Source organism: Alternaria ethzedia (genome assembly GCF_023757985.1).
Source record: "Alternaria ethzedia strain BMP 0044 chromosome Unknown scaffold_31, whole genome shotgun sequence".
NCBI lineage: Eukaryota > Fungi > Ascomycota > Dothideomycetes > Pleosporales > Pleosporaceae > Alternaria > Alternaria ethzedia.
Genome location: NW_026056224.1, coordinates 47,367 through 71,200, shown reverse-complemented (window position 1 = coordinate 71,200; position 23,834 = coordinate 47,367). Strand labels below are relative to the sequence as shown.

Below are 23,834 nucleotides of genomic sequence, written 5' to 3'. Positions count from 1 at the left end.
GCATGTTCTCTGGTGTCATTGCGGGGTTCGATGGTGGAGTTTGGTTCAACAGCGGGTTGACTAGAAATATGAGCTACCCGTCCTTGTTCCAGACTTCTGACTGGTTGCGCGTCACAATTATGAGGGAAAAAAGAAGGCCAGTCTGCTTGGCGTGTGTAATAATAGTAGAAGGACGGCGAGGTCTACATACTGTGTGCTGTATGAGTAATCGTATTTGCAGTGTATCGTAGACATGAGCATGAATACGTGTGCGTGGATATCAAGCAGGATGTAGCTCATAATGAATAACTCCGTCGGTAGGCTTGCAGATTACATACACACAATTGGAACTACAGACACAACCTTCCCAAAGCCGCATCATCTCAAATCACCTCTACCCTTGGGTTTGGCGAGATTGAATCTAGCTCTCTTCCGCATACTAGCAGCTTTACCAGGCTCCGTGACCCTGGGTTGAGACTTGCTCAAGTCTATCATACTCTTGAAGACTGGCGCCGCTTGGGAGTTCTTGGTCGGCTTGAGTGCGACATCATCAACCATGGGAGGGGCAGGCTGGACAAGACCCAGTCGTTCTTGGAGCTTCCTGTATTGGACTTCAGGGTCTTGCAGATTGGTGCGCGGTGCTTTTGGCTGGCTATGAGGCACCCGAGGAGGCTCCGTTGCAGTCTCGAGATTGCTGGCTCGGTCTTGATGTACGCCCAACTGTTCTTTGGTCGGAGAGACGGTGGTTTCAACAACAGAAGAGCCAGTCGCGCCCGAACGCTCTTCGGTTGGAGAAGTTGAAGGTTCAACTGAAGAGCCAGTCGGACCGGACTGGACTGAAGTACCATCGTTTGTGGGTGCTACTTCGACAGCTTCGAGCGCCCGCTGCCACCAGTATCGCTCTGCTTCAGCTTCTTGCTCCGCTCTCCCTAGCGCAATCGCCTCTTTCTGCAGCCTGCTTTTCTCCAATATAGTCATCAACTTTCTCCGATCGACTACTTTCGCTAGGAATCGCAGTAAATCAGGATCCGACTCGTCCTCGGCGTCAAGATGTGGTAAGATATCGTCGATCTGGTCGACAAGCTGAGCATTTGCATATCCTCGCATCATGACTCCCCAGGTGTACTTGGAAGGATCAGTGCCCCTGTCGCGCATAATCTCGAAAATTCGTTCTGCCGCTTGTATCTGGCCTGTCTTGAAGAAAGCCTGCATAAAGATATTCCAGCTGTAGACATTGGGCTTTGCTGGGCCATTCGTCATGTCTTGGATGAGCTGAGACGCGTTTGCGAATTGCTGTTTTTGACAAAAGGCGTAGAGGAAGGCGTTCCAGATTTGCGGCTGTCGAGCCATTTCATTGAACGCCGGATGACCCCCCTCTTGCACGACCGACTTGAATTTGAGATATAAGTTGTAGACTCGCATGTTGCTAACTGCCAAGGCCGATTGAATCTCTGTCTGCAGCATGATGTATAGCGTTACATGTGAAGGAGAAATGCGCACAGACTCTGGCGTAGATGAATCTTGTGACATTACGGCGTTCCCTAGGCTTGCGGTTCCGTAGCCAACGAATGGTTGCAGAGGCGCTGTCGTGAAAAGTCTGGAATAAGAGTGCCATAGCATGGCCGAGGTCTGTTCGACATTTCCATCAACTCTGTAGCGTACATACTGATAGTAGAGACACTCCGTTGCTAGCCAAGAGTCCTGGATATCTTGTGCTACCTCTTCGCAATACTGTGCAAATCTTTGGAAAAAGGCTGGATCATTTTGCATGGTACATCCATGGAGCATTATCCCGAATGTGTATTTGTCTGGCTGTAGGTCATTATTTTCGAAGGTGTTGTACACCTTGAAAGCCGTGGCATGATCTCCAGCTTCCATTGCGTTGTGTATGACGACATTGTAAAGAAGTAAGTCCATCTGGATACCCATGTTTACAAAGGCAGCGACGATATATGGAGTGTGGTGAAAGTCTTTGGTTGCAGCCATGCTCCTTCGCAGTATGACAGCGCACACCCAGCGAAGTCTTTGACGCGCCACAACAGACTCCCACGACTTCTCTGAATGTCGGCTTTTCAATGCCTCGAGGCATTTCAACGCGTACTGCACTTCACCAGCCTGCCCAAATGCAGTGGCATAGTGTAGCACTGTATCGTAGTCAACGCGTACCTTGTGTTCCACGAAGCAATCGAACACTTTCTTCAGATCCTCTATCTTGGCCAGCTCGACAAGATTGTACAGTAAGTCTTGAGAACAGAGATCGGGCTTGCTAGATAACGTCTTGACAAAGACGTGCAAGAAGGCCGGGACGAATTCGCGCTTGCGTGCTTCTAGGTCAGTACCCCAACTCTGATCCTGATACAATCGGTGTCGATGAAGTTTGGAAAGATGACTGAGAGCGTCGGCAATAGCTTCTCGCTTCCGGCTCCAGGTACGTGTATCGTTAACCAAAGCTTGTATGAAGTATAAAGCGCGGCCAGGCTTACGATCGAGGAGATAAATGAGCAACTTGTGAGCGTAGGCTTTCCGCGTCGAGATGTCGAGAGCCTTCCACCCGTCCGATACTTGGCGCGGACTTGATTCGGTGTCTCCAGCAAAGAGCGTCCAACTCAATCGCGCACATCGTGGGTCGTGTTCTATAACGACGCTACGTGTGTTTCTCCGCAAAGATGCGTAGACGGGGCGATCCAGTGCCGCAAACGCGTATTGAAGCCCATTCTCTTTTGCAGAAGTGTCAGTCAGATCAAGGTGCGTCTGGTTCCAGCTGACGAGGTTTGCCACGCGGCGTCGAAGGGACCTGTATCGGCCATCTTGGTCGCGCCTTGCACGTGAAAACCCGGCAGGTAGTCTAGAGACGTAGTTGTCGAGTCGCGCACGTTCCAAGGCGAGTTGTTTCGAATGTCTCTCGGCTCGCAGAGGTGTGCGTTGAACGAAGGACGAGGGAGGACGAGTGCGATTGGACTGTGCCCGACGAGCTCGAGGTCGCGAGAGCGTCTTCTCATCCGCTACGCCTTTGTTGCTGGATGTGGTCGTTACGTATGAGCGGGCATACTGGCGAGTGAAAGTCGATATATCCGCATAGAGGCGATTAACAGAAACAGGACCGTCAGTTCTTTTGTTCCAATGGCCAGACGTCCGTAGGAGCCCCGCAGCAGGAGCGTCTTGTGTCGGTCGCTTGCGACATGTTGGTACAATTGTCTTTCGGGGGCTCGAGATGAGGTCCTGATCTTCCACCCTATTGTGTTCCTCTAAGCTTTTTGATCTATCCTTCTCTTTGTCCCGTGTTGTGCTAGGCCTTCCATGCTGTTGGCTGTGTGCTTTCGTCGTCGATGACTGGGCGAAGACTCTCGGAGCGAGGAACGGCAGGATGGGAAAGTCGGCGCTGGCGATGAGGCTAGCATTGGGAACGCGAAAGCGGGGCATGAGAAGATGCAGGTGCTGTCGTCTTCACGGAGCCATGACGTGTCAATTGCAAGCAGCTGGTGAAGATGGCGAGGAGCACGAAAACTTGAGAAGGTGCGTGTTTGGTCAGAAGCGCTAACCGGAGAAGATCTTGGACTCCCGAGCTGTTCTCCGCAGCCACACGGCAACCACGACCACTTCAGCAACCACCCAGCACACTCTCTATTCCCTCCGCGCATTCTCAGAGGAAATTTGTGCACAGCATCACATCATAGACCATCTTTGGACACGTCCCGACCCTGCACGCAAGCACACTCCTGCCCGGCGCAACCGCAAAGCTCTCACCATGTCTTCGCACGAAAAGCTATCCGCAGCCGCCAACGACCGGAAGTCGCGCCTCGCACAACTCAAGTCGCTGAAACGGAAACAAGAACAAATATCAGACGCGCCAGAAGCTGCCGACTCGCCATCCACCCAGCTCCAGGCCGAGACGTCGCAAGCTCTCACACGCACAGAAGAAGAGGAAACATCAGTAGCAGCCACATACCTCTCCGGCCGAAACTTCGATGCGACGACGCGAAATGTCAAATTGGGCTTTGACAATACACCAATCGCCGACCCCACAAACACACTGGAATACAAGGCAGAGCAGCTGGCGCTCGAGACAAAGGCGCAACAAGAAGCAGAAACCGCAGAGGACAAGGGACTGGACCTGTTCAAGTTGCAGCCCAAAAAGCCAAATTGGGACTTGAAGAGGGATTTGGAGCAGAAGATGAAGGGACTCAATGTGCAGACAGACAACGCAATTGCAAAGCTGGTCCGCGAGAGAGTGGAAGCCCAGAAGGCCATAAGAGAGAAGCAGCCGACAGACGGCAGCAATGGAGAAGAGGTGGGTATGGAGGGCAGTGAGCTGGTCGAGGCCATGCATCTGAAGGAGCAGGAGGACGAGCGGGAAAGGAAGAGGGACGAGGAGGACGAGGACGTCAGTTGAGAGTGTAAAATACGGTGGACGCGATTTGAATCAAGACGGGAGTTGGCCAGATCAGTGCACGCAACCTCGACGATCGGGGTTGCGTAAGGACGCAGATAGGAGGGTGTCGAGACGTGAGCAGACGATTGGACGATACCCAAGTCTAGTCACAAGAGGGGACAAGAGACTTGCTTTCTACAGTCCATCATGGAGGACCAAAGTTTTAATATCACGATCAAGCCACAATTATCGCGTACTCTCAGACGCTATCCTCCCCCAACAATCACGCGAACGATATTTTCTGAAGATAGCAATCAGAAACACAACAGATGCGCTTACACTTGGCTCATTGTATTCGTCTCAGGAGCAACAAAAAACATAGAACACCTGGTCTTCGCTAGTAGTCCGTGGAACCTGATATCCGGCAGCGCGCGGAGGAATCGTGTCGCATAGAATAGATACAAGAATTGGTTCTCTTTTGCGCCGTAGACGAGCTCTTGCTGCCCGTGAGCGTCCTCTGCACTAAAAACGTGGCGTGTGGACTGGACAACTGAGGATAATCATTGACCACCAGTATATTATACTTGCGACATCTCTCATCTGTGAGATTATCTTTTCGTTCAGGTCGTCGATGTTATGAAAATTGTGGTTCGTTTCGCTCTGCATCATCGCAGTACCATAGGGTGAAGTGGATGGCTACCAAGATATGGAATCGCTCATAGATGCGAGTCAAAGATCATTGACCACCATGCGATATTCCTTATAGCCAAACACGGTCGAAGTCGAGGCAATCATATAACTGAAGTCAGTAGGTGTCTTAATCGCAGCGGAACCGGGACACCTGTGCGTTGACTATAAAAGGAGCGCCCTGCGCATCTCCATCATCAATCCCACCACCAAAACCCGAAAATTCGAACGTGCGCGATTCCTCCTACCATAACTACTGCCAAAGAAATTTCTATCTCAGAAATGACGGAGAGACACGATGGCATCGCCTTTCCCTGGCCCTCGTTGCCTGCAGATATCCGTCTCTCAATCTTCGACGAAATCTCAGGTCAGAAACATCCTGGCTGGGCTCAATGCGCAGCCGCCTGTAAGGAATGGCAGGTCATTCTTGAACCCAGGAATTTTTCCCGACTGTCATTGCAGCCATCCTGTCTAAAAAAACTGGAAACCCTCGTTATCCGACAAAGGCCTCTTGTCAAGCACATCTGTTTCAATATCGCTCTTCCTCGATACGCCTGCACCAATTGTAAACGACCCGCCATTGCGTCCCGTGATAGATCTACCATGTTTAAGAGGGCTATCATAAAGCTCTTTTCTATCCTAAGTACCTGGCAGCCTACGGGTCGGTTGACACTCGAACTGAGCGCATCTTCACCGAGTGACTCACAACACTGGTTCAAAAACTACTGTTTTGGGCCTGGACATGAAGACACAAGAGACTGGACGCAAGAGGAGAAAGCCATTAGATGGCACGACCCAAAACACGGTTGGGTGAATGGTCAGCAGCTCGAGACTCCTGGCAGGCCCGCCGTTTTGCGCCTCTTCTCCCTGCTTCCCTGGAACGTCCCTCAAAACATCCTCGCCGTTCATGCTGTTACAGGCTTCTGCATACGTCGACAACTTCGACATGAGCTTTCTCCCGACGTACTAAAGGCCTTGTGGGAGAAACTCCCTCGGCTAGAAAGTATAGTCCACGAGTCGTGGGTTGTCCGGCGCAATTACCAGATCCTGCGTGCATATAGTACGTTGAGCCCTTTCTTCACTACACGCTTTTGTGCCTAGAAATGTAGAGGGCCGGTACTCGTTCTGTTGAGATTGTCTTATATCGGATCTGGTATAAGATTGAAGACCCACCCCCACCCTTCCACCTACATCAAACATGTATTTTGGTTTTTTCTGACATCTTAATAGTAATGTTCACCTGGGTCCTGGAAAGCGTTCCAAACTCCGTTAGGAGATTATCTATCTTTAAGGACTTCAACAACCAACTTGAATTAGCAGTTGATAACGCCACGCCACATTTGAACCAACGTGTGGAAACTCCCTCAGCTACAAAACTCCACCTTACCAGAGCGTTTGCCGCCAAAAGCCAACATCTAGAGCGCCTTTCTATTTCATACATGATCGACGCCCAGCAGTTCTTCACTTCATGCCAGCAGCTGCCATGTACCTGGAATCTCCTGCAGTCGTTGACACTCACGTCATCCACACTGGCCCGGACAGCCCCTCTCCAAGATATTTATACACTGTTGCAAAACGCTAATTCGGTTGCGCTCAAGATGCCGCAGCTCCAGACCATGGCGCTCTGGAACAGTGAGCCAGGACAAGCCTGTGCGGTAATTTATCAGCGACATACTGCAAGTGCGATAGCGACACTTACATGGCGTGGTACATGGGATCTTGAGCTCAGCGATGAAGCTGTTGAGTCCTGGAAGGAGGTTGCCTATGGTCCTTGCTACCTACGGTTGGAAAAGGAAGCATTATATGACGTGGGTATCAGGTCCCACGGCGATGCAATTCATCATCTGCGCTTGCCGGATGGAGCTGTTGATTCAGAATCACTGTGTCAGATACGCTACGAGGGAAGGTTGCAAAGAATGGCCTGATCAATGCATTCGTACATATTTTTATCTATTTGCTGGCTGCCAGCCAATCGTCCTGGTGAATAGAGGAGAAGAAAGGCAGTGGAGCAAAAGAAGAGAAAAAGAGAGAAAGATGGTTGTGATGCCAAGTCGCATACTGCATGTATTTTGTCGTTATACACGCTGGAATTCATGTGCAAAGATTACCAATGCCTGACTAGAGGATGGAGTGACAGTATCGCACATTACGTGCTAACTCGATTTTACTGCTCTAGTGAGCTGGGCCAAAGTGGTTCCGTATCTACAAAGCAATCAACGTGCTTCTGTGTATATACCGAAGAGTTCAATAAGATAATGCAGTGGTTGTCTAGCGTCGCGTTGTACTGCAATTGTCCCTCAGGCGCGGAGGTCGGTTATTCAGACCCGCCCCTGTCATTCACGAGTCAACCTCGGCATCTCCACGCGCCAAACTTCCACGGGTGTTGCGGATGCGGGGACAACCGTCGCGCTATATACATCACCATGGGGCGCGTCTCGCTATTCTCCACTATCCCCGTTCTTTCAGAACCACCATAGTTCGATTGTACTGCTACGTCTCCAGCGCACCTACTCCACCGCTAAAGCTCCTTCGCATCCCAACCTTCACAACTCACAACCGCCATGGTCGGCAAGAAGCAGCCCGTCTACGTCCTCGGCGTGGGCATGACCAAGTTCATCAAGCCTCGTGGCAAGGTGGACTACCCTGAGCTCGGTTTCGAGGCAGGCGTCAAGGCCATGCTCGACGCGCACATCAACTACGACGATGTCGACCAAGGCGTCGCATGCTACTGCTATGGCGACTCAACTTGCGGTCAGCGCGTCTTTTACCAGTTCGGCATGACTGGCATTCCCGTATACAACGTCAACAACAACTGCTCGACTGGCTCGACCGGCCTCTATATGGGACGCAACATGATCGCGCACGGAGCGGCCGACTGCGTCTTGGTCGTTGGCTTTGAGAAGATGTTCCCCGGAAGTCTACAGAGCTTCTTCCAGGATCGCGCAAACCCGACAGGCACAACCAGCCTGATGATGAAGGAGACGAGGGGTATCACCAAGGCACCAGGTGCTGCGCAAATGTTCGGAAACGCTGGACGGGAACACATGGAGAAGTGAGTCCCGACGTCTGGATCAATCCCTGTTTCTATCATACTGATCATCTTCGTAGATACGGCTCCGAACTCAAGGACTTCGCAGAGATCGGTCGCATCAACCACGCCCACTCCAAGAACAACCCCTACTCGCAATTCCAAGACGAATACACCCTCGAGCAAGTCATGAACGCACCCATGATCCACGAACCCCTCACAAAGCTTCAATGCTGCCCGACCTCCGACGGAGCTGCTGCCACAGTCTTGGTCTCGCAGGAATTCCTAGACAAGCGTCCCGAGCTCAAAGACCAAGCCATCCTGATTGCCGGACAAAGACTAGCAACCGACACACCGTCACTGTTCAACCGCAGCGCCATTGAGCTAGTAGGATACAGCATGAGTGAGCTGGCTGCTCGCGAGGCGCTCGAGGAGGCCAACGTATCACCAGACGACGTCAAAGTGTGCGAACTCCACGACTGTTTCTCTGCCAACGAGATGGTCACCATTGAAGCCCTTGGCCTGGCTCCCAAGGGCAAGGCTCACGAACTTATCCGCAAGGGTGGCATCACCTACGGCGGAAAGGTCGTCATCAACCCCTCAGGTGGTCTGATCTCCAAGGGCCATCCCCTCGGTGCCACAGGTCTCGCTCAATGTGCTGAGCTCGTTTGGCACATGCGTGGTTGGGCAAACAACCGATCGATCAAGGATACAAAGGTTGCTCTACAACACAACTTGGGTCTTGGAGGCGCTGTAGTATGCACAGTGTACAAGAGACACGACGGAAGCGCCGCGACGGACAAGTCAGACGAGCAAATTGCCAAGATCACTGGACTGGGATACAACCCAGCGACAGTCGCGAAGGGCTTCACAAAGGAACAAGTCGATGCTGTGAGGAGCAAGAAGGCGAGGAGCCAATGGGCACTGCAAGACACAGAGCAAAAGGTTGAGGCGAGGTTTTAGATGAGTTTCACGGTAACTACCATGGTCTTTGAATAGCGCTATTGACTACATATATCCATCGTACCTACTTCACTCCAGCTCTCTTCATGCACCTTCAGCCATGTTGACCGTAATCTAACGCGTCAGTACACAAAATGGAAGGAGGCATACTTACCTGGTCCCATTCTTCCATCTTCCCTCTTCTTTTCACACCCACCAAGCAAGCATCCAACCACCGGGAAACAGTAGGAAATTCTTTCGACTTACCTGCCAGCAGATTCCAGACATTCGATCTCGCAGCGCCCAGCGTGATGAGATCGACCCAATGGTATAGATGTACTAGAAGTGAAGAGTTGAAGAAAAGAACCTCCAGAGCCCCGTTCAGACTCAACCCAAGCTAAAGATGATGGAAAGATGTAGACATCAACGCACACCGCAGTTTCGGCTCATGTTGAGCAACCTGAAATCGAGGGACTGTTGGAAACGGTTCAGCCGCTCTGCCCACAGGTATTAAGAGGGAAAGCGAAGGTTGAGTGGGTAGCGGAGGGGAGATATGCGCCGGTTAAGGAGCGTGGTGGTTTGGAGGTGGATGACTGGACAACTTGTTCCGGTCCGCTGTCACTGAGTGGTAGAAGACACCCGATGTCGTTATTGTCTTTAGTGCCGATGGTATCTTTTTGGAGTTTCGTAGTTATGGCGAGACCGTGAGCTCAGTTGCGCTTTGTCGGTGTGAGAAGGAGTCCTGGAGAGGAAATGAGTGGTTCGAATGGAAGCCGTATATGATCTATGTATGTGTTAGTAGAATGAACAGTGTTGCACAGATGGTTTTGGTGGATGAGGGTAATGGTGGTTGCTTGGCGGTGTTGAAGTGTTGAAGTGTGGGAATGGGAGTGGGATGGAGAGGGAAGGTTATATACCGTCTACGAATGTTTGCTGAAACAAAGGAATATCAGATTCGCGTGGATGTGACCACTGATTGCTGCTCGATTGACTCAGAACGGGATATACAACAAGGAAACAATAGCAATCCAATTGTCGTCCGCGCTAGACAGTCATCTAGATGGAAGTACACTCGCATGTTGTCGCACCAAGACATCTCCTCACACGAACTGAAATGGAAGAGAGTGGCAAGCAGTTCCTGTCTGAACTTGTGATCATGATCTGGTATTTCGAGTTATGCTCGAACCTCGTTTCGCCATGTGCAAAAAGACGCCCAATTTTGATGCCTAAGAGCGACAATTGTCTAGCATAATGCAAGACAAGAATTACAAAGTAAGACCGTAGAGTAGAGTAGTATGCAACTTCTTCCAGGCTCGCTTCGATAGCAGCCGATAGTGCCATGCCCAATCTGTGCTCAAAACTCAGGATCCTCCATGATGATACCAAAGCTACGACGGCGACTGATCAGAGCATTATCATCGGAATCCTTCTTATATTGGGGAGACCAGCGATCTCTCCTTGTCTCGCGTCCATCACGCTCAGTAGCGGAAGCATTCTAGGCACCGCTCGCCACACCACGTATGTTGATACCACCACCTCCTCCGCCACGCCGATCAGCAGATCCGCGGATGTTGATTCCTTCCTGGCTGCGTGCACGTCCTTGGCCACGGATGCTGATATCGTCATCGCGTGTGATGCGATCAGCGAGACCTCGTCGAGGCTGTGACGGCTCAGAGAAGTCGGTGACATAGGGATCGCGATCGTCACCCTTGAGGCGACCAAACGACTCAGCAGGATCGTCGTCATCGCGTGTGATTCTATCGGCTAGCGAACGCTTCTGTTGCGGAAGCACGGGCTGTCCGTTCTTGGTCATGCGAGAAAGTAACGAATCCCCTCCTCGTGACTTGTTTGATCCGTATGTCGCGTCGATGGCGTTTGACCGGTGGTGGTTATGGCCCATTGGCGAAGTGTCAAGGAAAGAGTCCTTCTGCCAACGTCCACCACTCGCAGGGCCGCCGCGATCATAGTTTGCCCGGTCGTGTGTCCAGCGATCCATGCTGGGTTCACGGCGACGGCGAGTGTTGTTGCGGCTGCGACTCCGGCTGCGGTACCGACGGCGGCCCGCGTGGGTCTCGTTCTCTGCGAATCCGAAGCGACCGTCGCCTTCTTCGTCGGAGGCAGGGGAGGCGCTGCGTCCTCGTAGACGGCCGAAGCGTGGCTCTTGTGGACTGGGTCTGTTAGCTTGTTGACAGGATAATGGGGCAATGCGCTGAAGTACCTTCTTGAGCCGGGTCGGTAGGAATCAACGTCGTCATTCCTGAGTCTACCATCAGCGGGCGGACGACCTCCTCTGCCACCGCGGCCTCGAACTTCTCGTCCATCACGGCCATCACGGCCATCACGGTTGTCTCGTCCGTTCCGGCGCGGGCCCCTTCGGTCAGCGCCTGAGTCGCCCATGGACTGGTCTCGGCTGTACCCCCGTCTTGATCGGTCCCTGGAGCCCATTTCCTCGTCGCCATAATCGAGATAGTCTTTCTGCGGTTTTTGGTTCCGTCGCGGCTCCCTCTGGTGGTTGCCAGCCACGTCTGGGTTGCGCTGGTAGTAGTTGCTCTTGGTTGCTGCGCCCTTCGGCTTCTGGTCGCCAGCGTTGGACTGCCTGATGACGAGGCGACTGTTGGGCTTCTTTGAGTATGGTTGCGCTGTGCGGGGCTCTTGTAGTGAGAGGTTGCTGGTGTCGCCCACGTCGGAGTGAGTGAGGATGCCTAGTGCGACGGTCGCGTCTTCCTTATTGTAGAATTCGAGGTTGACCGAGTTGTCGTTTACCCAGCGTAGTTGCTTAACGCGCGGGTCTGACTGGCAATGCTCCATCGCCCAGTAGAGGGGGTCGTTGGGGTCAAAGTCGCTCACGCCCTGGAGGTTGAGCGATTCGGGCCATGCTTCGTGGACAATGATGTCCTCAAGGTAGGCGGCGGGTATGTTTTGTTCTTGCTCGGCCGGCTCCTGCGATGGCGCGCATGTCAGTCAATTGCGCCTTCTCGTGCAGCCTGGCGCAATGCTCACCTGGACAACCTGCTGTGGTTGCGACGGCTGTGCTACCGGTTCAATGTCTGCGCCTACATCAATGTCAATATCGTAAGCGACATCAGTCATGTCCGTGTCGTCCATGATGGCGGCTATATTTCAAAGAGGTCCGGCAATTCGGTGAGGTGGTGTTGTTGGCAGTTCGAGAGCTGTACAAGCAGCGCGCCGCGGTCGGTAAGCTCCAAAGCGCGGGCGGGCACTAACGTCATCACGTGCGTGATTGAAACGCCCCGGCACAATACGATTGCCCGATTGTGTCTCACCACCAACAATACCATAAACACCAGAGTGACGGTGAACGTGCAAGCAAGACAAGTTTGGATCAGGGTCGTCAGTTCACCCTGCGTCAAGCCAGCCAAGCTTGCAGCATGGCCCCTAGAAGCTAGCCACGACGCGTAACAGTTGAAAGTGATGTATATGCTCGAGGGTTTCACCACCTCGTAAAACATCTATTATCTCACGACTGCTCCTCCAGCGTAAAGGTACCCGTCTTGGTAATCAAATACTCATTCACTGCGACATCCTTCCCTGACTCTTTGCCATAGCCGGACTGTTTGATACCACCAAATGGCGATTCTGCAGCAGAGGAGTTGCCCTGGCACATGTTAGTATGCTTTCCGATGTCTTCGTTGTCAACTTACGGTGTTCAGCCCGATCATGCCGGCCTCCAGATTCTCAAACAGTCTCCAGGTGCGATCAACGTTCTTTGTGAAGCAGTAGGATGCGAGACCCATACTGGTGTCGTTTGCAGCCTTGACAGCTTCATCTTCAGTCTCGAACTTGATGAATGTACTGATCGGGGCGAAGGCTTCTTCATTGGCAATGTCCATGTCTGGCGTAACGCCGGTAATGACGGTAGGTTCGAAGAAGTAGCCACCGTCCTTCTCCACCTTGTTACCGCCCGTATGAATCTTCGCGCCTTTTTTCTTCGCATCTTCGACAAGAGCGAGGGCTTTCTCGACACCCCGTGGAGTAGTCACTGGGCCCATCGTCGTCTTCTCGTCTGAGCCGTGACCGACGACGATCTTTTGTGTCTCTGCGTTCCAGCGTTCGAGGAACTTGTCGAAGATTCCAGACTGAACGTATATCCGATTCGCCGTAATACACGCCTGACCCGCATGTCGGTACTTCAATGCGAAGATCTGAGTTAGAGCTTGCTCGATATTCGCGTCGTCGAAAATCAGGACAGGGCAATTGCCGCCCAATTCGAGTGTAACTTTCTTCAGATTGTCTGCACACATTCTAGCGACTAGCTTGCCAACGCGCGTCGAGCCTGTAAACGTGACCTTGCTCACAAGCGGATGCCGGCAAAGCGCCTCACTGAGCTCTGGTGTCTTGTCGAGATCTGTGGTCAGGACGTTCAACGCCCCCTTCGGGAATCCAGCCTTTTGAGCGAGGTAGGCCAGTGTGAGTACAGTGATCGGTGTCTCCGGGCTGGGTTTCACAATCATCGTGCAACCCGCAGCCAATGCAGCACCAGCTTTGCGAAGAATCATGGCGATGGGGAAGTTCCATGGTACCAATGCAACAGCGACACCAAGCGGCTGCTTGATCGTGAAGATGCGTCTGTTTGGTAGCGCGGGTGTGAAGACACTGCCTTGAATACGCTCGGCTTCCCCAGCAAACCACCATGTGAAGCCTGTCGAGTAATCGATTTCTCCATACGCTTCAGCTCTAGGCTTTCCGGTCTCGTACACAAGAACAGTCGCTATGTCTTCCCTGTTCTCCTTGATGAGGGCATCCCATCGGTAAAGCATCTGTGCTCGTTGTCGCGGGCTGATCTTCTTGTACTCCTGGAAACACGCATGCGAGCTGTTGACAGCATCGTCGACATCAGATGCATCGTTCGTCGGACACTCTATCCACGGCTTTCCTGTCCCCGGGTCTGTTCCCCTGTCAGATCTCGGTGTTCAGATAGGACATGCTGTGATGACTGACCGACCACTTCGAACGTCTTTCCCGACTTCGCTCGTACCCAATCGCCATTCACAAATGATAGGCTATGGAGTAAGTCTGGGTTGTTCAGCTGGGATACATCAGTACGAGTCAATCGCAAGAACGAGTTCGTATTGACGCACCTTGAACGGTAGCTCGTGCTTCCTGCCTGACGCCATCTTGATTTCGATTTGGATATCGTTCACGTGTGTTGATCTCTCGAATGTTTGAACTTATTTTTCGCGTATGGACAACCGAAGCTGGTGAGTGTAGAATGAAGTTGCTTGGAGGAGACGATCTTGGAAGGCGCATGGATTCCGCGGCCACCATTATCAGCATCTGCACACAACAGAGCTTCCCCACTTTCCAGCGTATAGCCTACATGAGCAATGCGCGTATCTGCAGCGACACCCGGATATTTCAGGAAAGGCGATCCGGAGAGACGCCGCAGACGTTCAAAGCAGCGAAACGTCGGCGGAGACGGTCTCCAATTGGCTCAAACCTCGGTGGTCCTCCAACACGACGTCAACTCCATGCGGGGCACCACGCTTACCCCTCACTGCTGTGCTCGACTCCGAAGAACGACTAGTCGACTGACGATGATTGGAGATGCGATACCGGTGGCAGACATCAGGGTCCATGAGATGGCAGGCAGGAACGCTTTGCTCTGTTGTAATCAAAACATCAACATCGCCGCTGGCTATTGAGACTCAACATCGACCCTAGTAATTCGAATCTATATACGAAAAGACACGATTGATTTACCTACGTTCACACCGTGAAGCGCAACATATCAACCCTCTCATCATGGGCAGACTAGATGGCAAAGTCGCCATTGTGACCGGTAAAGCGCATCCTCATCAATCCTCTCACATCTCACTAACAACCTCATCAGGCGGCGGCTCAGGCTTCGGCGCTGGAATCTCAAAAGGCATGGCCTCTGAAGGCGCCAAAGTCCTCGTCTGCGACATCAACCAGTCAGGCGGCGAAGCGACGGCAGCCACAAACCCTTCCTCTCTCACCTTCCACAAGATGGACGTGACCAAAACCTCCGACTGGAAAGCTACTGTCTCGGCTTGCATCGACAAGTTTGGGCGCTGCGATATACTCGTCAATAACGCTGGTTGGTCATATACCAGTAAACCTACGACGACGGTCACGGAGGACGAGTTCGAGAAGGTCTTCGACGTCAATGTCAAAGGTGTTTATCTTGGATGCAATGCGTGGGTCGATCAAGCCATCGAGCGCAAAGAAGGAGGTGTGATCATCAACATCGCGAGTGTTGGAGCGACCAGACCAAGACCAGGCCTCGTATGGTATAACGCGAGTAAAGGCGCGATTTGGAACGTGAGTTGACTCTTGACTCTATCTCAATTTCGCATCGAGCTCCCAGTGACTAATGCATACTTCAGGCAACAAAAGGCCTCGCGGCGGAGTACGGGCCCCATCAGATCCGAGTCGTGTCTATCTGCCCTCTTGTTACAGGAACAGGTCTCTTCTCTGCCTTTACAGGAATGGAAGATACACCGGAGAACAGGACAAAGTTCACGTCCAATGTACCCATGGGCAGGATCGGGGAAGTGGACGACGTGGTGAATGCGTGTATCTTCATGGCAAGCAAAGAAGCTGGCTTCATTACAGGAGTTAATCTGGAAGTGGATGGTGGACGCTGTATCTAGACTAGCTTTTTTTGGAGAGAAGAGAACTCAAAATGAGCTTCTAGATGGATCATCCCTAGGAACAGCTCCAAAACGCTGTCGTATCTCATGAATCTGAGCCTAGCCGTCCATGTACACATCATCATCCTCACCGTCCTCCGCCTCATTTTCTTCTTCATCTTCATCTTCGTCATCGTCGTCATCGCTATCCCCCTCATCGTCATCGTCCTCCTCCTCCATTTCATCTCCGTAATCCTGCTCAACTCCGTCTTCGTCTTCGTCGTTCTCGTCCTCCTCATAGTCCCACGCCTCATCCGTCTCAAGCAACTCCTCAATCTCCCTCCTCCTCCTAGCCTCATCACTATTCTCATCTACCCCATCAACCAGTGCATTCTGCACAAAAGCACTCTTTCTGTCATCTTTATCCAGAGCGATCTCTCTGTCCACCTCCACAGCCCAACCTTCCCAGATGGCACCCCTCTGAGTCGCCGTCATCCTTCCCCTACTGGCCCTCCACCTCTTTGTCAATTCTCGCTCCCTCGCTACTGGAGATTCCATGACCATCATCTCGTAAGCTTGCTTCACCTTCTCATAAGCAGCGCGATGCGGTACTGATGGTCTTCCATTCGGTGCTGCATAGCTCTCCAGTACCTGATAGTGACCCTTTCGCACTCTGTCTTGCGCGTTGGCCCACACGCCCAAGGGTAGAAACACTGCGCGATTGAGGGTGATCTTCCCGCTTTTAGGGTGTGTGTACCCAAGGAGGAAGGCGTCGGTCTCGGCTACTCCGTTGTCGCCTAGCTTCAGTCCGCCGGGACCGATGGTGTTTGCGGGTACGACGATCTTAGGCAGATAGATTTGGATGGGAATACCGCGGTGGGATGTGGTAAAGGGAGAGGTGGCTAGCAGACTTGGTGCGAATGATGAGAGAGGGGATGGTGGTCGAAGATGAAGTGGAGATGGAGCAGTGCGCTGCATAGTCGCCTGAGGTGGAGCCAGTAGAGAATTTGGAGGGGGCAGTTGGCGCTGCTGAACAGATCCACCCTGACCAACTGGTCTGCTAAGACTTGGCAGGTCTGGTGCCCGTGGTAAGGGTGGTCCAGCATCTGAAGGTTGCTGACCATAGCTAGCGGCATGACCCTGTGTCTCTTGAGCAGCTGCGAGGCGCTGTGCAAAAGCCGGTGGTGGTGCATGATCAGAGCGTCCTAGTGGTGTTGGCCAAGATGATGTGTGAGCCTGCTGAGACAGGTTTGGTTGGTGATTAGCAGACTGGAACCAGGCAGGGGGAAGACCCGCCGGCGGAGGCAACGAAGGAGGAGCCCCGTATCCAGATGGAGAATGACGGTGGTGTTCAAATCCAGGTGGTAGCGGCGGTCGAGCATTAGGACCGAAGCCGCCTTGGAAGCCCCTAGGCAGTTGGTGTTGAGAAGGTAACTGCGGTCCAGACACAGTAATATTTGGAGCTTGAGACGCCGCAGAAACATGTGGTTGAGGATAAGAGTGAGGATTTTGCACGCTAGGCCCTCCAGCTCGGGCATTCTGCTGGGACATCACTCGACTCAGAGCCTGACTCACCTGCTGCTTGAGCATCCCTATCATTTGGTCTGCGGGATTTGGAGTGATATTTCGCATGAGCGCCGCAACACTTGGTAGTGGCTGTTCTGCAGCAGATGCAACTTCTGTAATGGGTATAGCGGCATGGCTTGATCGGTTCCGCAAGTGGGGGAACAATGTAGTGTCAGGAATGAACGTATTTTGAGGTTGAGTGGAGGCCATCGCAGGCGGTGGGCGCGGTAGCGGTGGTAGGTTTGGACGAGGAAGCGATGCAGGCGGTGGTAGAGATGGACAGGGAAGCGTCTTGAGCGATGGTAGGTTCGGACGAGGAAGCGATGCAGGCGTTGGCAATAAGGGTGTAGGCAGCAGACGCATTCTGGTCCTTGGGACACTCATGTCGTCGTCTGGATCTTCATCGGTACTCTCATCGCCGTCATTCTTGTTGTTCAATCTACCGCCATCAAAGTTGCCTGAAGAACGTGGGATCGATGGGAAACTACTACGCGCGAACATCTGTTGCAAACCCGCTTTGTCTCTAGCACCTCGGAACAGCGTGCTCTTCATCTTACCCACAAGCGGTGTAGGAACGATATTGATCCTTTGGAGCTCCTCATCTTTGGTCTGCTGGATCTTGCGCAATATACCATCGGTCACATCCGGGCGACGGGCGTGAATGGTCGTGGTAGGGATGAGAGGGACACCTGATGGACTTCGGGGAGCAGCACTGCGCGCAGCAAACTGAGCCTCGTTCGCCAATTTGTTGCTGATGGAGATTTCCAATTGCTTTGCCCTATGTCGCTCCTTGAGCGACTTGAAAGCTTGCGCAAGTTTTGCGTCCTTCTCGTAGTTCTTGAGGCCGCCTCCGTCTACGAGCGGTGGCGTTTCCTGCAGGCTCATTGTCTGATCTCTGTGGTAGTCTCGCATATTCTGTGCGGTGACTCCTGCTTCTACGAGTAAGAAGAACGCGCGTTGTCGCGATTTGAAACAAGCTTCGTAATACTTGGCTCGCTTGTACTGGTCTCGGGGGACGTTGATGAGAGGTGGCAGAGGCTCGTCTAGCTTTGGGGGCTGGATGCCGAAGTGTACTTCGCGGTACTTCAGACGTTCGCTTTCTTCTGTCTTGCGTTCGAGTGCCGCTAGGTCGGGTTTTTGTCGCATCTGGGTGGTTGTGTCACCGCCTTGTCCGTCCTTCCCGCTGTCTTGGGCGACACCTTTTGCTTGATTAATTTCCTTTTTGGCTTCCTGAGTGACAAGAAATGGATGATATTCAAAGTCCCACAAGCTTGGAATCTCGCCATGTAGAGCCGCCTTCAGAGCCTTTCCGTCTCCTTCGTAAAAGTCGATCCACCTGTAAAGGAATTCGATGAAGTTGGGTACCACTGTGCTGTCGACCTGCAGGATGTCGACCAGAATGCGCAACATGTCCTCCTCGTGCAAGAGATCGGGATCTATACAGCGAGCATGCAGACTCATCGGAGGCGCATTGCTGGCCGGTTTCGGCGCGGTAGGGGTGTTCGGCGGGTCCAAGTCAAGGCGAGGCCTCTTTGCTGATTGTGATGCCGCGAGGGATTGGCGAGCCGCTGTCTGACTGACTTCCCACTGCACACACCACGTCCACAGCTCCTTGCCCGTCTCCAACGCCTTGCGCTCCGTGAAGTCCTGGAGAAGCGCGAAGAAAACGTCATGGTTCGTGTCCATCCGGTAGGTGATGGCGTGAGCCTTGTACTGCTCATAAGGTACTAGAGTGGGTTGCGGCTCGACGTTGCCAGCAACATCTTGTAACTCGAGATAGCGCTCGTCGAAGAGGTCCATAACCTTGCCATGGGACGCCATGGTTGCGCAAGCGGCTGCGTTGTTGTTCAAGACGAAACCAAAGTGTTGTGGTGTTGCTGGTTAAGTGGTGAGAGGGAGCTAGGCAAACGCGCGGTGTTGCCATGCGGACGCAAACGAACAATATCAGAGGAAAACGTGGGGAGTAGCTTGAAAGTCGAGGACCAGGATCACGGAATGACGCAACGAAAGAGATGGTGCACAAGCAGCCTACCAAACTACTCGGAAAATCTATGCTGGTCGTATTGCAAGCCCGAATATTTGTACAGTCGCCAGAGGGGTATCGTCGCATTCGTGCCATAGCGCCGCCTTCACTTGTTCCTAGTATACACGCGCGACCACACACTCATTTGCTGCTCTCCCTGATCTTCTGCATAATGACGCTCGCCCTGTCCTCGGCCTCTTCCCGTACTCTCCGCCAATCTGTTGTGTAGACCTTCTTCACGCCCTCCTCGAGGCTTCGGTTCCAGCGGTCTTTGGCCATCTCGGCTAGCCCGACGGGTGCTTCCCGGCTTGTGGGCTCTGGTTCTGGCTTCTTGGGCTCGTAAAATTCGGTGAGGACTTGGCGTTGCTGCCGTAGGAGCGCGGCTTGTGTTATGCGGTTTTGTGTGTGTAGGGAGATGCTGAGGTAGAGAACGCCTGTGGTGAGTGTGACGCCTCCGAGCTGCACATGTTAGCTAGTGTCATTGCAAGCGATCGGCAGCACTTACGAAGCCCGTGATGAAGCCCATGGCTACGCTGGAGATGTGTCGAGGAGCGCGCGAGGATGACGTGCACGGGTGCTTTTGCTGGATGCGTCGGGGGCCAATGGCTGGGCAGACAGATGTGCGGCGTCCGCTTGCTATCCCTGTATCGACGTGAGGGGCTGTCCAGGGCGAATACACGAGAATGTCCAGGTGGTGGAAAGTTGACTCGGGTGTGAGGTCAGCGGAATCGCGCGATGGCCTGCCAGGATTATTCCGTCCCAAAGCGGCAACATGTCCACGATCCGTTGAACGCCGCTAGCGCCGCTTCCTCCTCCATCGGCGTATCCCCTCACACTCCAGCCTCTCCCTGCAACCATGCTTTTTCTCTCACAAGCCCTTGATTTCATCGCCATCATGCCCATCTCATGTTCCGTCGTCGCGCAATCTCAATGGATACCATCAGTTTTTCGTCCGGTGTGCTTACGCATGCCAGACTATGCACCTTCAAGGGTGTGCATGGCCAGGTAGCAACTGCACTCCCCAAGGTTCATATGTACATGTCGTTCGCGGGGCTCTCAGTGGTACGCAGGGGACTGCCGTACCTACACACCATCACAGAGTGGTTGCACACAAGCTTGGCACATCTACTTAAGAGCGTCCGATGCCTACACTGCAGCTGCCCACTGGACATCCTCGGTTTGATCAACATAATCGCGACAACCGAAAATGGCGTTGAACGAACTTTTGCGAGTGCCTTCTGCAACCAACATCCTTCTTCTGCTTGCAGTATACTGGGTTATGTGCATCGTCTATTGTCGTACACTACACCCACTTGCACGTGTACCGGGCCCGTTATGGCCTGCCATCTCGCGAACGTGGCTCAGGTGCACACACTCCAACATAACTTGCGGTACGAGAAATGCTAATTGCTGAGTAGTAAGACCCCCCTCAAATCTGCATTCTTAGTGACACAACGGACTCGCAACCACTGCTTTAAGTCCCAAGCTCGGGAGATAGCTTGTTCAAAAGCCAACCTTGCTAACACAGAACTTACCAACAGTGTACCGCATGTTTTCTGGTGATCTTGAGGTCGTCCAACGCGAGCTACATGAGCAGTATGGCCCTCTTATACGCATCGCTCCAAACGAAGTTAGCTCCAGTGATCCAGACGCGATATCACTCGTCTACACTACCCAAAAACCTTTGACCAAGACGGACTGGTAAGTCACGCTTACAGGTACCATACGCACGCTGTGTATGACTGCTAAACCGGCAGGTATGTTTCTTTCCGCCCACGAGGTATCAGCGAGCATGCAGACCTCTTCACCGAGACAGACGAAGAGAAGCACACCAGGTATCGTCGGATTGTCCAGCCTGCCTATCAAATGGTCAGCATTCTTAAGCATCAAGATGCGATCGATGATTGCACAAACTTGTTGAAAGTGCGACTGCACAAATTTGCCAAGACAAACGAAGAGGTAGACCTGGGGCTTTGGCTCGAACTATTTGCTCATGATGTAATTGGGCACATCCTTTTCGGCCAATCCTTTGGTTTCTTGGAGAAGGGTACACATGTGGATTCTTTTATTGAATCTGTACACAACGCTGCCCCGCTTCTTGCTTTCATTACTGCGGCACCGACCTACATGCGCAGCATCATCATGCTGGCAGCCATGTGTGTTCCTAGCAATTTGAAGCAGTTCAAAGGCGTACAAGCTACCGTGGTGGAAGCTAAATGCCAGACACAACTTCGACTACAGCGCTCGGCAGAAGCGGACGATGAGAGTCAAGACATCCTTTCTCAGCTCCTACGTAAAGTGGGGCAGAAAGATAGTGAAGCTTGGTTCACACACAAAGAAGTCACATTGGAGTCTTGGGCTGGTATTATGGCTGGCGCTGATTCTGTCGCCGTCAACTTGAGGGCAGTTTTATACTACCTTATAAGGACGCCCGATGCCATGTCTAAAGCGACCCAGGAATTACAGACCCAGCAACACCTCCTCAGCACACCTGTTAGCTTCGCAGAATCAACGAAGCACCTACCGTATATCAGTGCGTGTATTAAAGAAGCCTCTCGCCTTTTTCCAAGTACCGGATTCAACATGAGTCGTATAGCTCCTGCACAGGGTATTACCCTGTCAGGCGTCTATATTCCGTCTGGATACCACGTCGGTATCAATCCGCAGACAGTACAGTACGACAAGAAGCTCTTCGGCGAAGACGCTTTGGAGTTTCGACCAGAGCGCTGGCTAGAGAGCGAGGCTAGAAAATTTGAGATGGAAAGGGGGATGCTGCTGTTCGGTGCAGGAAAGAGGACATGTATTGGAAAGAACGTAAGTCTTCTATGAGAGTTGCATTGTACTAGGGTCGCGTCTATTGTTGGTATACTGATCCCACATCTTCCTTAGGTTGCCTTAGCGGAGGTTCACAAACTCGTTCCAGAGCTCCTCCGCTGTTTCGACATGCATATGGCTCATGATCGACCCTGGAAGACGTTCAATGCTGGGTTTGTGAGGCAAAGGGATGTCATAGTCAGGCTTGCTGTACGCTAGAGATGGAATGAATCTTTCCCTCCAGCTTTGAGAATTGGCTGATTTCTCAGAGTGTTTGTTTCTTTCGCTCCGAAATTCATCGCACGGTTAGTCGGCGGCTATGCGATCTGGCTTACAGATCCATTTGGCATGCGACACAAGAGTTGAAAGGCCAGAGTGTCCAATTGGACGTATTCCTACATAGCTACCATTTCCAAGAACACTCCAAGTTTCTCTGAGCACTCTTTACGCTTTATCGTGCCATGTGGTACTCTATGATCCACCAATGATATCTGCTGTGTGGGTCGGCTTTCCTTCAGCCCCCGTCTTGTCCGCACCACTATCGCGGTACTCATCCAGCGACGGCGTGTCGGCATAGCACATCTTCATAAAGCTCTCAGGATAGCGTCCACCGCTGACCTCTGCCTCTTCGCACGCCTTGCGAATCTTCTGTTCCTCCTCCTTACTGAGTTCAACCTTCACACTCCCGACGTTCTCCTCCAGGCGCTCAGGCTTGGTAGTACCCGGGATGGGGAAGATGTCGTCACCCTGTGCCATCAACCACGCCAGTGTCAACTGACCAGGCGTAACACCCTTCGCCTTCGCAATCTCGGTGATGCGGTCCACGAGCTTCAGGTTTTTGGGGAAGTTCTCGGCACTGAATCGGGGCGCATAGCTACGGAAGTCGCCTTCCTCAAAGTCATCTGGGCTCTTGATGGCGCCAGTCAGCATACCGCGGCTGAGCGGTGAGTAGGCGACCACCGCGACGCCAAGCTCGCGGCATGTCTTGAGTAGATCGATTTGCTTGCTCTCGATCTCCAGCGCGAAGGGAGAGTATTCGACCTGTACGGCGGAGATGGGGTGGACCTTGTGCGCTCTTCGTAAAGTCTCGGAGCTGACTTCTGACAAACCGAGATACTTTACTTTCTTGAGATTGACAAGGTCGGCCATGGCCTGCACGGTGAGCTCGATTGGCGTCTTCTGGTCGACGCGGTGCATGTAGTAGAGGTCTACCTGCTCGATTCCGAGACGCTGAAGAGACTTTTCAATGGCCACTTTGACCTAAAAGTGGGATTACGAAGTCAGCGTATGATCCAGTCACAGTTTCTACATTGGTTGACTGACGTGTTCTGGAGAAGTGTCGATTGTACCCATCGAGTCCTTGAAAGCAAACTTGGTAGCAAGAAAGATGTCCTTGCGCTTGTCGGGGTTGGCCTTGAACCACTGTCCTATCAAGTCTTCGTTGTCGCCGTAACTAGAATAGCTGTTAGCTGTTGTCGAGCCCAATGACCCGATAACCATACACATCAGAAGAGTCCCAGAAGCGTTCGCCTAGCTTATGGGCCAAGTCAAGCATTGCCAGACGTTCAGAGTCCGGCTTCGGCTTGCCATAGAATGAGGACAAGCCCATGAGGCCGAAGCCCAGGCGGTTGACTTGAGGGCCATCGCGGCCGAGAGGTGCAGTGGGTAGAGACATTGTGGTATTGAGTAATGAAGTTTGGTTCAGATAGAAGACAGAGTGCTGTGCAATTCGACCGGAAGGGACTTGGTTTTAAGTGTAAAATAGGCACTGGAACGGACGAAGCAAAATAAGCTTAATTATCGGGTACCTGA

The 23,834-nt window shown here is 52.6% G+C and overlaps 10 protein-coding genes across 10 annotated transcripts; 4 read left to right on the top strand and 6 right to left on the bottom strand.

Moving 5' to 3' along the window:
• Positions 1-357: 357 nt before the first annotated feature.
• Positions 358-1,908, bottom strand: J4E87_008988 (uncharacterized protein; the record flags this gene model as incomplete). Its single annotated transcript, XM_049380570.1, has 3 exons — positions 358-1,434; positions 1,484-1,608; positions 1,905-1,908. 3 exons carry the CDS (start codon positions 1,906-1,908, stop codon positions 358-360), a joined length of 1,206 nt encoding a protein of 401 aa, XP_049229633.1.
• A 1,816-nt stretch (positions 1,909-3,724) lies between these two features.
• Positions 3,725-4,369, top strand: J4E87_008987 (uncharacterized protein; the record flags this gene model as incomplete). Its single annotated transcript, XM_049380569.1, has 1 exon — positions 3,725-4,369. The coding sequence occupies one exon, from the start codon at positions 3,725-3,727 to the stop codon at positions 4,367-4,369; it is 645 nt and encodes a 214-aa protein (XP_049229632.1).
• Positions 4,370-7,596: 3,227 nt separating this feature from the next.
• J4E87_008986 (uncharacterized protein) lies at positions 7,597-9,026 on the top strand (the record flags this gene model as incomplete). Its single annotated transcript, XM_049380568.1, has 2 exons — positions 7,597-8,087; positions 8,144-9,026. 2 exons carry the CDS (start codon positions 7,597-7,599, stop codon positions 9,024-9,026), a joined length of 1,374 nt encoding a protein of 457 aa, XP_049229631.1.
• Positions 9,027-10,500: 1,474 nt separating this feature from the next.
• J4E87_008985 (uncharacterized protein) lies at positions 10,501-12,110 on the bottom strand (the record flags this gene model as incomplete). Its single annotated transcript, XM_049380567.1, has 3 exons — positions 10,501-11,173; positions 11,224-11,945; positions 12,006-12,110. 3 exons carry the CDS (start codon positions 12,108-12,110, stop codon positions 10,501-10,503), a joined length of 1,500 nt encoding a protein of 499 aa, XP_049229630.1.
• Positions 12,111-12,483: 373 nt separating this feature from the next.
• Positions 12,484-14,140, bottom strand: J4E87_008984 (uncharacterized protein; the record flags this gene model as incomplete). The annotated part of the gene is made up of 4 exons (XM_049380566.1): positions 12,484-12,621; positions 12,668-13,911; positions 13,965-14,052; positions 14,105-14,140. 4 exons carry the CDS (start codon positions 14,138-14,140, stop codon positions 12,484-12,486), a joined length of 1,506 nt encoding a protein of 501 aa, XP_049229629.1.
• Positions 14,141-14,768: 628 nt separating this feature from the next.
• Positions 14,769-15,640, top strand: J4E87_008983 (uncharacterized protein; the record flags this gene model as incomplete). Its single annotated transcript, XM_049380565.1, has 3 exons — positions 14,769-14,805; positions 14,857-15,308; positions 15,374-15,640. The coding sequence occupies 3 exons, from the start codon at positions 14,769-14,771 to the stop codon at positions 15,638-15,640; spliced, it is 756 nt and encodes a 251-aa protein (XP_049229628.1).
• A 99-nt stretch (positions 15,641-15,739) lies between these two features.
• J4E87_008982 (uncharacterized protein) lies at positions 15,740-19,006 on the bottom strand (the record flags this gene model as incomplete). Its single annotated transcript, XM_049380564.1, has 2 exons — positions 15,740-17,053; positions 17,195-19,006. The coding sequence occupies 2 exons, from the start codon at positions 19,004-19,006 to the stop codon at positions 15,740-15,742; spliced, it is 3,126 nt and encodes a 1,041-aa protein (XP_049229627.1).
• Positions 19,007-19,349: 343 nt separating this feature from the next.
• Positions 19,350-19,734, bottom strand: J4E87_008981 (uncharacterized protein; the record flags this gene model as incomplete). The annotated part of the gene is made up of 2 exons (XM_049380563.1): positions 19,350-19,667; positions 19,714-19,734. The coding sequence occupies 2 exons, from the start codon at positions 19,732-19,734 to the stop codon at positions 19,350-19,352; spliced, it is 339 nt and encodes a 112-aa protein (XP_049229626.1).
• Positions 19,735-20,946: 1,212 nt separating this feature from the next.
• Positions 20,947-22,037, top strand: J4E87_008980 (uncharacterized protein; the record flags this gene model as incomplete). Its single annotated transcript, XM_049380562.1, has 2 exons — positions 20,947-20,965; positions 20,989-22,037. 2 exons carry the CDS (start codon positions 20,947-20,949, stop codon positions 22,035-22,037), a joined length of 1,068 nt encoding a protein of 355 aa, XP_049229625.1.
• Positions 22,038-22,493: 456 nt separating this feature from the next.
• On the bottom strand, positions 22,494-23,697 carry J4E87_008979 (uncharacterized protein; the record flags this gene model as incomplete). Its single annotated transcript, XM_049380561.1, has 3 exons — positions 22,494-23,282; positions 23,346-23,475; positions 23,525-23,697. 3 exons carry the CDS (start codon positions 23,695-23,697, stop codon positions 22,494-22,496), a joined length of 1,092 nt encoding a protein of 363 aa, XP_049229624.1.
• Positions 23,698-23,834: the final 137 nt, after the last annotated feature.